Source organism: Scophthalmus maximus, chromosome 4 (genome assembly GCF_022379125.1).
Source record: "Scophthalmus maximus strain ysfricsl-2021 chromosome 4, ASM2237912v1, whole genome shotgun sequence".
NCBI classification, from domain to species: Eukaryota; Metazoa; Chordata; class Actinopteri; order Pleuronectiformes; family Scophthalmidae; genus Scophthalmus; species Scophthalmus maximus.
In genome coordinates this window covers 8,575,001-8,588,839 of record NC_061518.1, presented here as the reverse complement: position 1 = coordinate 8,588,839, position 13,839 = coordinate 8,575,001, and the positions used below count along the sequence as shown (strand labels likewise).

At 43.4% G+C, this 13,839-nt stretch overlaps 1 protein-coding gene across 2 annotated transcripts in view; it reads right to left on the bottom strand.

The window, feature by feature from the left end:
• Positions 1 to 676: 676 nt before the first annotated feature.
• Positions 677 to 13,839, bottom strand: part of LOC118302553 (mothers against decapentaplegic homolog 6-like) — a 22,442-nt gene continuing 9,279 nt past the window's right edge. For both annotated transcript variants that reach the window (XM_035628782.2, XM_035628783.2), the window contains one exon: positions 677 to 1,707. In XM_035628782.2, coding sequence (XP_035484675.1) covers positions 1,040 to 1,707 — 668 coding nt within the window. In that variant the 3' untranslated portion in view covers positions 677 to 1,039. The remainder of the gene's footprint in view (positions 1,708 to 13,839) is intronic.

The window sequence follows — 13,839 nt, the reverse complement described above, 5'->3', positions numbered from 1 at the left end:
TATTTGCCTTAATTATATTCTATACTTTTACTGTATTTACATCCTCTCACATATTGTGTTCTGAATGATGGTGGGATGATGAGTTTATAGAAAACTGTGTATACTGTAACAATAAATCGATTTCTGTCTTTTCGATCAATCAACCAATCTTACCAGCTTTAGAGTTCTAGAGGGTCCTAGAGAGCACCAGAGAGATTCTGGCATCTGAAAAAAAAGAATGAAGCTGACATGCACAGTGAGAGTCAGCAATGACCCAATAACAAGTCTGCCCCCCTTTTGCCATCTATGCCATGTTACATACAGCAATTTGAGATTGATTTGGCAATGGAAAAAGCTCTATAAATGAAATGTATTATTATTATTATTATTATTATTATATTTGATTCATCTTAAAAAAAACAAAAACTCAATACCACCTCTCAAACCTGTCCATCAGATATTAAACTACATCCAGGGCACAGTTAGTTTAGGTGATCCAAAGGAAAAACCAAGAAATCAGTCAACTGGCACCTCAAAACCAATTCTTTAAAACACTGAAAAGATCATCTATGGTGTAAACAGAAGAATGTGTTAATGGATGCTATTAGTATCAAGTCATAACTCTCCACATCACTGATCATAGAGTCCTAACTAATCCAAAGCTCAGGTAAAAGCACTTGAGACCAGAACAGCCACCTACGTTTAATACAAATACTTTATTGAGAATGTGTGTATGGCATACATGTTTATGGAATTCACTAAATCATGAGAACACAAACCAGGTTTGTATTGTTTTTACAGTTTACGTCTGCAAAATGACACTGAGAATCTGAAATGCATATATAGAATGGAAAGTGCATATTCTTGTTCCTTTTTTTATTTTTATCCATATACACATTACACTATACATAAATAATTGCATTGTAAAAATGACTCGAGTATTTACAAGTATAATATATTTTATATAATATATAAATTTTATATTAAATCTAGGTAGATTACAATTAGGATACTGGGTTCAGGAAACATCATGTGAGTCTGTGAGTGTGTGCCTGCGTTGCTATCTGTGGCTGTTTAGTAGCACCTCCAGCCAGCAGGGACAGGAGGTGATGAACTGTCTGGAGTAGCACGGGCCCCATCCTTTAGCAAAACTGATGCGAACACTGTGGGGGTCCCAGGGCCCCTCCTGGCTCTCAGGCTTCACGTCGTGCTCGGCCATCCAGCTGGAGCGTTCATAGTCAAACACCTTGAGGGAGAAGCCCGGCATCACCCTCTTCACACTCAGCCCCCGAGCACTGGGCGGGTCCAGAGTGGGTGAGTGGACGAACACCGGGTGCTGGCTGCGATTGTACACCCACACTCCGTCTGGCTCACGGCTCAGCACGATGCCGAAACCGATTTTACTGCGAATCTGTTGTACGCTGCTGCTGCTGCTGCTGCTGCTGCTGCTGCTTCTGCCGCTGCTCCCTCCACCTCCGTGACTGTAATGTCCGTGAAGGCCCGATGTTCCGTGACTGCCCGGGTCGTCGCGGCGGCTGTGGTAGGCATTGGCGTGGAGCTGGCCGAGGCAGAGGCCCGTGCCCTGAGGTAGGTCATAGAAGATACTGAGCGAGGGCTCGTAGGCTGGATAAAGGCGACCCACGCGCGTGCGCTGCTCCCAGTAGGCAACGCTGCACCAGTGGGAGCGATGTCCGCCGGAGGTCGAGGAGCCGAGGGAGGTACCAGTGTCTGAGGGGAAGAAGAGAGGTGGAAGTATTAATATTTGCATTAGTAAGTGCACAATTTTTTTTTTTGACGACAGTAATTCCTCTTGAAGGGAGGAGAACAAAGTTATGTTAAGGGGGAGGAGGTAGGGAGAGGAAGTCTTTCTGCTCACTCAATTATTTTCTGTTTTCACCAGGGGTGGAAAATCTGATTATCAGAATCAATGATATCATTAGCAACATGTTTTACATCATGGACAGCTCATGCACTAGCATGTAGCGGAGAGTCATGTGACATGATTTACGAGGCGAAAGCTCCGTTACATAAGACGCTTAATAACGGTGCATACATGTACACAACAGCTGCAGAGAAGCAATGAGCGCAGTGCCCCGCATGCACTGAGATGAGTGTTCATGTGCCCAGAACATGATCTAACGTCCTCAGCATCCTCGCGATTGGTTGTTGTGACACGTCTCCCACTGACTGCACCAGCAGGGCTGTCCTGTCCGACCGCAGCCGGCGACAGCAGATCTAGATCACCTGAGCCTTACAGGCTGCAGAAGCCCATGTGTTCCCTTTGTCCTCCGACATGAAGGTTTGCATGTTCATCATCTCCTGATATTGCTCCTGAGTCCCACACTCTACGTAAAAGTATAACCTTTGCATAGACCCAGCTCTTGCCGCAGACCTTGAGCCAGTTCAAAACAAGTTAGCTAACAAAACTGATAAGATCACCTCTTACACTGAGACCGCACACACATCCCTAAAACAAAATGTTTTAGCTCACGACAGTTGCAACTTGAACAAGGGTTTCACTTTCATTCTGCATGACAAAAGAAAATGACTTCTCCCATGTCTTGATTTCTTCCTCGACCCTTTTACCCCGTAGACCTGCAGATTAATTGCAAAATAAAGGACAAACCCCCCATAAATTGCCTTTTGTCTCTGCCGTGAAAACTTCCTGGAATTTATTGTCTCGGAACTTTAGGGGTAAGAGTTCCTCCCGTGCCATGTGGTTTGCATTTCCAGACCAGGGTGAAAGCTCCAGGAAGATTAAGCAAATGGTCCAGCTGATATTTCAAAAGCATGACAGTCGCTTTTGACACATCAGCTGAATAATGGACAACAAAGCCTGGACTTTTATAACTGGCTGTTGGTCCATCAATTTTAAAATCTCTTGGGCAGAACCATCCTCATTATTCTCGTCCACAAACTACGAGCAAAAGTGTTTTGCAGTTGCCGGTTTTTGAGAATGTCTGGTGTGAAAACACTGAGGCACTTGACTAATCAGCGACATCCAGCACTACAAGTCCCATCCTGGTAGCTCCTGAACCTTTGGGGGGTGAATCTATCTCCCTTCCTCATGTAACATTGCTTACATGAATGAGAATAAAGTAGATACATGGACATGACTTTGTTTCAGCCACAACTGATGAAGAATAACATAAGCTTCGGGAACGAGGAAGCAGCGTGTGGTTATTTTTGTCTTTTTTTTCCCGCTTACTGTTTCTTATTGCACCTAGAAAGATTTTCTGGATGTGTGTGTGCTCTCTAATTACTGATCGGTATATGATTCCCATCATTCACACAGTTTTCATAATCTTTGAAAATTCTGTAAGTCCTTTTGTTCTGCAGGGAATCATCTACATTCACTTACGATGCTTTCAGACATGCACTGAAGTCCGGATGGGGCTGTATGTGAGAACGCTAAGATCAGCAATTGTTGGTCTGGACATTTCACCTGGTAACATTTCTGGGAAAATGTCAGAGTAGGCACGTGTGAGAATACAGCTGGAACATCTCCGGAAGATTCACCGTCTACCCAGGCGCCACCCACCGCCTGGATATTCTGGATTTTTTTTTTTTTTACTGCTGTTGTGAACCCGTCTCCTTCTGCATTCTTCATACTTGAACGGCAGAATCATGAAAATGTCCAGACCCACATTTTCTGGACATTTTCCTGAGTTCATGTCTGAAAACAGCTCATTTCTTCCATGTTTTGCCTACAATTTCTCATCTGTCTGGTCTGTGTATTTTGAAAACGGGGCTAAAACTGTCAACACCAATCAACCCACTTCCTTCACTGACGTCCCTCGCCATCTCCCTCCATCACACTCCTTCAGGGCCAGAGTTAAAGAGGAGGCAGAGAGCAGCGGAGAGGGGAATGGGGGGTGGAAAGCATTCAGCTCTCTGTCAACCTAGCGCAAGCCCATGAACCCTTGACCCCCCAGCCTTCATGCTATCAGCTCACATTAACTCCCACACAGAGTGATGCCATTATTTTGCTCCAGAGACTCTATTGACACAGAGGCTTTAAAGACCCATGTGCCTGTGGCCCCATCCCTTTCATATCCACCCCCTCCTCATCCACCAGGGGCCAGGATGGCGGTGGCCCTTCGTCCATTAACAAGTTGCTTTTGGGTGAAACCAGGACTGAGATTAGGCAAGGTGTGTTATGTTTGCACAGTGGCCATTTTCGTTTCAGGGGGACGGGGCAGACGGGTGGGTGGGGTGTACAGGGTGAGAGGGGGGGCGGTGGCGATGGGAGGAGGAGGACATGTAGGAGGAGGCACGCACACACACATTCACGCACATACACGCACACACACATTCACGCACATACACACACACACACATTCACGCACATACACACACACACACACACTCAGTAGATGATAAGATAGGGCCCCACACATGCACGCGTACAGACACAAATTGGGGCTTCTGATCCAAACAGTATGACTATGACACACACACACACACACACACACACACACACACAAAATTGCACTTCTCATCTGAGGCCCACGTGTGTCATTAGTGAATTCCAGGCTGGCAACTACTGCGGTCTGGAGTTTTTACAGCTCTCCAATAAGAGAGCTGGCTGCTCAGCTAGCAGGATCTCTCTCTTTCTCTCTCTCTCTCTCTTTGTAACGCACACACACACACACACACACACACACACACACGTTTACAAGCTGTGCTCTTCCCTGTAATAAGGCAACACAATCATGTCTGGGAAAATACAGGGGGACTTTATGAGCTCATGATCAGATTAATTCCCAAAGAAGACATAAAACAAACTGGGACTTTTGGGGCTTTTTATTTTTTTGACATAGTGCACTTTAATTTATCATTTAATGAATGAATGAAAGCTAAGGATATAGTATCAAACCTTGGCTTTTAAGTTTATGATGCATTAAGACTTCATAGCACTGATCGTATAATGCAAACGGAGGAAGAGCATCTGAAGAGACTAAATTAAAGAAAGACGCCGCTCTATTTTAATGCACCGAAAAATCTGGTAGAAACTCCCAGAAAACTCGAGATCTGTTCCAATTCTTGGCTCTTTTAAATCAATTCTAAAAATATTAAATTCAATTTGGGACTAATAATTCATATCTTGCCCTGATCTGTAACTGTGCTTTCATATTTACATTCCTGTTTAATCTCTCTTAAAATGCTTTCAGACCAGACATGCACTGAAGTCTGTACGTTTTCCTGAACTTCTCCAGAGGGGCTGTATGTGAGAACGCAAATGTCCACGAATAAGTATATATATATAAGATTTGTGTGTGAGCACATGACAACTGTAAACATAAACACTGCTTTCCATAGTGGAATTATCATCATGTCCTGCCTCCATCATGCTCTGTCCGGACGCCTCAGCATGTTACTGAAATTCAACCGGTGTCAACGTCTGACTTCATCGTCCGAGTTCATTTCTCACCTGAACACCTTTATTCTGTTGGAGCTTATTTTTGTCTTCTACCTTATTTCACTCTTTTTCAAATCCCATTCATGTCGTTTTCTGTTGTGACTTTTAAAATGTAAAAAAAAAAAAAGGTTAGTTGATAAAAGGCTCAGACGCCGAAGTTTGACTGAAATGCTGTGAAGTGAAAAGCACTCAATCAAGATTTCCACCAGAGTTTGACAGCCCGAGTGGAACAGCATGTCACATTTAATGTTTCTGGCACAGTCCTTAGTGTCATCATGCTCCGCCTGGCCATCGTCCAACCAAAGGTATAATGAGCTCGTGTGAGAAAGACGAGGGAGAGCAGAGAATGAGAGAGGAGGAGGAGGAGGAGGAGGAAGGAGCGGGTGGGCAACCGACTTCTTCAATGGAATTTGTAAAAAACGGGTTCAAACTTGAGGTTATCAGCATGTTTATGTTTGAGAGGGGGAAGTCGAAAGACGTGTGTGTGAGTGTGCATGCGTGCATCTGTGTGTGAGGCCTGGCAGCAATTACAGCATCCTGCAAGCATTTAAGCCAACCACCATTTAACTGGCCTGTTTACCAATTAGATAAGTAGTCTTTGTTATTTCATTTCAAAATCACTGTCTTTTAGTGCCAATCTCCTCGAAACGTCTGATACACTTCACTCTTGTTGTTGTTGTTGTTGTTGTTGTTGTTGTTGTGGGAAGAGAGGTGGAATATAAAACAAATCAATTGCTGTTAAATAAATCGCAATAGGCTGCAACAAATATATGTGTAAGACTAGTTTTGTTTTCGGACGGTGGCAATTTATGTTCGGGGATCAGACAGTCAGTTTCCTGTCGGCGCCCCACAGACTGTCCAGCCTGGACTTCAAACAACGACAACCCTGCTCGTCTTTCCTTTTTCTTTTCCTCCTCTTTGTCTTTCCTCCCCAGAACTGAGCCGATATTTTCAGAAACACATTCACTTGGTTTCTTTCTGAGAGTTAGATTAGAAGACTGATACCACGCTCATGTCTGTAGGAAGCCATGGTCGGCGGACAGTTAGACAAGCTTAGAATAAAGACTGGAAAGAGCTAGTCAAAGGTACTGTATCTGTCCAGAGGTATAGAAATCTGCCTGCCACCTCTTCTAAACCTCAAGTTATATGGCATGTGTTTATTTTGTGTATAAACCAGTGTTGTAAGGATAACCTAACTGTCATAGATTATGTATTGGCTGGGAGCAGTCACTCCACCTGATGATGTTACTGTGATGGAAAGACTCAAAATTCAACCTTCAATTTTATCTAGTAATTTTTACACTTTTTGTACGAACGATACACACGAGATACAACACAATCATTAGTCCACTCTATATGTTCTGGTAGGTGGATTGTAATATATCGGGCTGCTGGCTGTCGCTTCATATCAGGGCTCTACCTTCTCGTCTAGTTCTCATCTTGAAAACGAATATGCATAATTCCCAAACAAATTATTAATTTAAACTCCCAGCTTTTCCCCCCCTCTCCTGCCAGGCTGAGTGGTGCAGACTGCCTCCTGCTAACCTTAACCTGCACGCAGAGGAAGAAAAGGGCAGAGAGTAAAAAAGAAAAGAGAGAGAAATGGATTGGGGAAATGAGAGGGGGGGGGGGGGGGGGTGAGAGAGAGAGAGAGAACTTGCCAAGCATAACCAGCATCCATGGAAAAAATGAAGAGAGAGAAAGAGACTGTGAGAAAGAGAGGGAGGGAGGGAGACCCTCGTCTTTCATCCAGTGCCAAGGATTAGATTCCCCTCCAGTTATTAGACTCTTCCACTGTGCTGAAAGAAGCGGGTAGGATGGGGAGAGAGGAGAGAGGGGGGGGGGGGGCGAGGGGAGAGGGGGAGGGGGGGCAGTGGGACGAGAAGGGAGGATAGAATTCAGCTACTGACCATTGTCGGTCGCCTCTAAGATGCTTTGTTTTGATTCAACTTCCTCAAATTTCCTCCCCAAGCTCAGAAAAAAAAAAAAAAAAAAAAAAGTCAAAATAAAACGAGGGAATAAAAAGAAAACACCCCTCCCTGGCTACAAATGGTAGGTTCAGTGTTGTTTGAGACAACTATCATTACAGGGCAACTTCAATTCAGCAAGCCACATTTAAGCTGGCGTCTTGACTATCTCTGCCATCAGAGGGCTGCGTTATCGCCAGACGCGGCCTTTACAGTCAAACACAACGGGGCTCTCGCTCCCAAACATGTAAACACACACGCAGGCAGGCAGGCACGCAGGCACGCAGGCACGCACACACGCACACACACACACTCACACACACACACACACAATCCTTCATCCTCCTTTTGTCTGGACTGCGGCAGCAGGACCAGCCCTAATAACGCAAATGTCTGCCACTGACCGACGAAGGCTGCATCCATACTACATACAAGTTTTTGTTTTGAAACTAAAACGATGCCCGTCCAGGAGTCATATCCGTCCATACTCACACACCTGAAAACAGATGTCACGTGGCCATGAACGGACACTGTGCACGTGTGCGCTGGTGTGAACAGGGAGCAGAGTGTCTACTCTGCGGTCGGTTGCTTGGTTAAACAAAAGACCACGAATAAGACAGAGTGAAACCTAAAAGCAGGTACTGGACCGGTGACGAGGTGGAACTAGCACTGAAAGTGAAGCGGAAACTTGTCACCACTGGTAGTTGAGACGTGACTGAAAAGAACCAATCGGGAAGAAAATAAGAGAGCGGCTGATGAAACGTCTCCGTTTCTGCCGGGCCAGACGACAACGCAGCCACGGAGTTTCACTTACGTCTCTGCTTTAGGCACTTACAGGTATACAGTTTAACAGTTGTGTTGAACAATCCTTCGCCACTATCGAGAGGATAAAGTATTGCTTTGCGAGCATGAGGTCTCTGCCTCCACAGCGACACCTGTGGCTCCTATTCAATTGACCACAAGGCAGCAAACGTAGACGTGATTGAGGTTTTAGTTCTAAAACGCATCACTTTGATAGGTTCACCCCTGGTGTCCACACTACTACGGGGTTTACCAGCCCCCACAATGGAGACTTTTTTTGAAAATGCCGCTGGCCCCATTGCATCCTGAAAATTCTGGAGTTGAGTTTTATTCCGACAGGCAGAATCGGATGCGATGGACACAGACACTAAGGGTTTGCCTCTACACTTCGCTCCCTGACTCGCCGAATTCACATCGTGTGACCCTCTTCCGGAAGCAAACAAATGGCATCAGCCCCGAGCGGTGAATGCAACGCGGATAACATGGATCACAAGCATTGCTGGCCTTATTGTCTTTGCTAGCAGCTGTTGCGCGGTTGAATTCTTCATTTTATAATACCACAGCTGCCTATGCTCAGGAGGTGAGCTATTGTTCGAAACGATCTCTGACAACCGTCGTGGGCATGTGCATGCTTCAGTGTGCGTGAAGGCGTCATGTGATATGTGTTTCCAGGTGTGTTGGTACGGACAGAGACTGGCTCAGAGAAATCGTTCGTGAAAAGGTATTACGAGTGAACGCAGCCCTGGTCTTTTGCCATTGACGTATTTTTTTTTCTAGGAAGACGTGCTTGGGGGCAGTTTAAAAGCTCTGCCAAGAGGAAGAGAGAAAGTAACCCGTTTCCTGCATTCATGCTGCGACTTCAAAGGGCCAGACAACTCGAGCCAAGGAATGTCTCGGGTTTTGCATACATCATTGCATCCTGGACAACTCTTCTGTCATGCACCACACGTCGACATATTTCTCATTGTGGACATATAACACTGGGAACAGGGAGATCTTGGTGGTTTTCACTTCGGCCTTATTATTACAGTTGGAGAAATTCTCCAAACTCTGTTGCTTGTGAAACTTTTAATTGAAGACTGATGTCCGTAGTTCCTTGAACTGAAATTTTGGAAATACGAGATGATGTGAAATATATATATAGTGTATTGAGTGTTATTGTTGACATATATTCCCATTTGTCTAGTTAGTGTAGACACATATTGGCAGAGTCAAACTCTACACTTCTTCTAAGATTAATAGGGTGTTTGAGTGGTTAAGACAAAAAATATATGCAAATGCAATAACCGTAAAAAGAAAATCTGATCCAAAATGTGAAATTAATTGAATGGTTTGTGTTATGGTGGTCTTGAACTCCCTGATCTAATTTGTGATTGCAGTAAGTTTAGTTTTCAACTGTTTTCAGTGCAACTTAAGCAACTAAGCAGGATGAGGGTTGGACTGAAGCCTAAATTATACTTTTACAGGACATTAAAGTGTCACAGCAGCTTCAGCATGAGGTGATTTATAGTTGTTAGTTATGCATAGGCTCCATTGCAGTCTCACTGTTGTAGCAACAGCGTTTCCGCAGATTGTTTGATCGATTGCTGTGTTTTCCATCTCGGCCTGATGTAATCATGTTCATTCATACAGTACTTAATTTGTGACCGAGAGCGGTGAAAACAATCACATCACAGCCGAAGTTTGCACTGGAAATAGCTGTGCTAGATTAGGATGAGATAATCTATTGACTGTTTTGATAAGGAGACATTAGTCCTTTCTTCAGGTTGTATTTACTATCAGCAACACAGCACCTCGATCACAGTTCATGTGGCGTAGCAGCCTTATATGTGGCTACGTTTTACAAGAGGTACAGAAATTACAAAGCCACGTTTGTCCCTGCGGAGGCCCCCAGAGACACAACTACAGGCATCGTGACACCGCGACAGAGAGATACATCGGGCTTCACGAAGACACTACAGCTTTGGGAAGAAATATGGATCGTTGTGGCTTTGACAATAACCGACCTTTAGTTTTTGCACAAATGGTTTAAAGAAAGATGATGTAAATCTGAATGGAAAGACAAAGGCAGACACAGAGAGGCCGAGCTCGGTAGTTGACAAGCCTCCCCTCCCAACACATTCCTGGACAGGCCCTTTTCCTCGACACTTCCTCCCCTCGCTCAGCCAGTCACAGGGGTCAAGTCTCTCATTGAGCCTCACATGATTCGGCTATATGGCCTTCACTCCTCACAACATAATTGCACACACTTACTGGTGGAAAAGATTAATTTGCTCCACAATGAAGAGTGAAATTATGAAATTCCTCCACAAAACTTAATTTGGCTGAATTATGTGTGGACGCCCTGAATAGAAATACAATAGTGTGGACTGGCCATGCAATGCACAATCCATATGCATAACACAAGAACTGTGAGACTGTGAATATGTGCGAACACATTTTTCAATGAGCTCACATTTTCCACATATCAAATCTGCTTTAATTTAGGAGTAGAGCAACACAATAATACAACCACCTCAGTGAAATGACACGCCAATTCAACAGTCACTTCCTTTTCCCGCTGTTTTTGTCTCAAGCAACATCTTGCAGGGAAAAACTTGTCTTTTGAAACTGCTAAATGTTCTACTGTGTTCACCAGCTTGCTGCTTACTTTGCCATTTAGTACCAGTGGCGTGCAGGCTTTTTACCCCTCATAGTAAAGTTGCAGGCATGAAACCTAAAAAATGAGCGGATTTTTAGTTGCTGAAGGTGTTATGTGTAAGTTTTCCCTGCCACTGGACATGGTGTCATGCTGGGAGCAGGTGTAGGTGATGGTCACTTGCCAAGACCAGTTGCCAGTTGACTTTAGCCACCGTCCAGTTCACAAGACAAGAGGTCATAACGTGCCACCTGAGCAGAGCTACTTCTTCATGCCAGACTGGACACTACATAAGAGTGAAGAGATGGACAGCCTAGTTAAACATGCTCACTTCAGTGGAAGTAAAAAGGTGCCAGAAGGACAATAAAAACCGGATAGGTGTTGCTTTCCACTCCAGGAGAGAACTCTTGGCGAGTAAAGGAATGAAGTCTGATGCTGAACTCGCAACGTTTCTGATGGATTTGCTCCCAATGCTCATGTAGGCTATGTAGCAATAGCACACAAAAAAACTATAGGCACTAACAGATACTTAAAGCAAATGTACGGTTTCCTTGTCTGCATGTCCATGTGAGTCCATGTGACACGTGACATCTTCCGTCAAAGTTTTTTGGGGGTCCGTGTAGACCCCGAGTAAACATCTGCACTGTGAGCAGACCAATTGCACGTGCGCTAAATACAAATGTTCAGCCAAATGCGAAAAAGGGAGCCTCTGGTCATCAGTATGTTTTCTACTGTGCATGTGTGGAGAATGTCTGAGTACGAATTCTCCCAATCGTAATACAAGCAAAAAGCCTACAAGTTTGCAGGCATCCAATTGAAAGCAGAAACAATGAACTGGCATTTAATCATGGCAACCAGTAACTCATCTAGTGGAATTAAATAAACCATGTGATTTCCATGATTTTAAGAACATATTTTTTAGTTTGAACCAAGACAATCAATCTTGAATTTATCTTCTAGTCGTCCACTGTTCAGCCAGAGCATTTAGCAATGCTCACACGAGAGTTAGAAAACCACTGTAGCTAATAGCTTCTAAAAGAAATCGTATTTAACAAGAAATTACATTACAAGGTTATAACTTTATTGAAAACTATCAAACATGACTGTTATTCACGATGCACACTCGAGTTGGGCGGTTTTCAAAAGAATTGAACAACGATGAATGGAAAGCACTCCGTGTGTCTGTGTCTGCGTGTATACATACACTTATATTGTTTTAATCAAATTCACACAGTGAAGCTTAAATACCGGATGTGTTTTACTTTCAATGTGGTTTCCAACATCATGGTTGAATTCTTGGCTCACAATCACATGCTTGTTCTCACCAACAACAGGCATCTTCTGAAAACTCCTGAAAATGCTGCCTTTCCTCAAATAAACTTTGGTCCTAGTTCGGCATTGCATTTAGAGCTCACAGCACAGGCGACAGTTTCCTGCACTTCATAGAGTCAGAGCCTGTCGACATCTGCAAAGAATCTTTAGGTTCAGCAGCATGGCAGCATTCCATTAAAAGCCAAATTGCGAGCTGGCAAAAACACTGAGGGAACAACGGAAAGCCACAGCCAGTCCTGTAATTTAAACCTTATTTTAAATTGTGATGGCCTGACAACATGGACTGAGACAGAGAGAGGGAGAAAATAAGAGCTAGAAAGGCAGAGAGAGGGGAGACAAGAGAAAGAAAAAGAGCAAAAGAGTACGTTTTTACCAACAGTAGAGGCTGAAATGTTGGCATTCTTCAGAATCAGCATGTGGGCTAAAATGAGACAAGGATAAAGATGAAGGGATAACGGCATTGAGAGAAAAGCTTTACAAAAGAAAACCTTTATTTCATAATTAGTATCACTTGTGATGTGAAACACTTGATAAATACATGAACGTTGCGAGGACGAGAACCACACCTGCATCTGTTAGTCTGTAAATATATCTGTTTCCAGCTGCATCACCGTGTGCACAGTGTTCATTCAAATACACAAAGCAATCCTGAATGTATGAAGAACTAAGTCTGAACAGTAATCCATGAAAACCAATTATGAAAAAAAATAGGTATAAATAAATGAATATGTTGTTTTTGTGTTGGATAATGATATTGGATACCCTTTTCTGCTCAATCAATCATCCTCTGCTAAAAGCATGTTGAGTACTTGGAGCACAAGTATTTTAGAAGTGTGCAAGCCGACCTACGTACCATCTTTCTGACATGTACTTGAATCTCGACTGACAGACATTTCAACATTTAAGCCTTGGGGCTTCTATCCGTCTCCTCACTTCTCTCGAAGTTATGGAAAAGTTATGATTTGTGTTAAAGGGGCAGTAAGCGATTTTAATCCAATACACTTTTTTGTTGAATTCAGCGAATATTTCCTCCCGGTCCGCCACATTTCGGTTGTGTGTGTGTGCTGGGGGGAAAAAATCCAGTTTTTCTGCATAGCCCTGGCTCTGTAAGTTGAAAGCAAAGAAATGGTGCGGACCGCACCACCCAACACCTTGTGTAGTTTGTAAACATCACTCCCCGACACCTTAAGAAACGTGCTAGTGTCAGTGCAGTCAAAAAACAATTCTTTTCCAAAATTGCTTACTGACCCTTTAAATGTTGATAATCATGTTGTGTTTTGTGATTTCATTTGAATCACTGCTGTCTTGTCTGCACTAAACCAAACCACAAACACAAACGCCTGACAATTCATCAACACTTAAAATATTTATGTAACTTATGTTTTTACATTTAAATTTTTAATCACAACTTCATTCTAAATACATTCGTATCGACCCATGAAAGACAAGTTACTGTTATAATGCAGTGAGTAAATAAACAAATATACATTTAAACAGTGCTGCATTCACTCTGAGGAGATATTTTATTATGGTTCGATATTTTTCAGGGAAAACAAATGAAAAATGTCATCGGTGAACATTTCACTGATTTGGTATCAACATTTTTGCTATTTGCAACAGCATTTCCTCATTATGTATAGATAGAAAACCTAAACATTTCCTTCAAAAGGCATTTGTGACTGCAAAACGTGTATGAACTT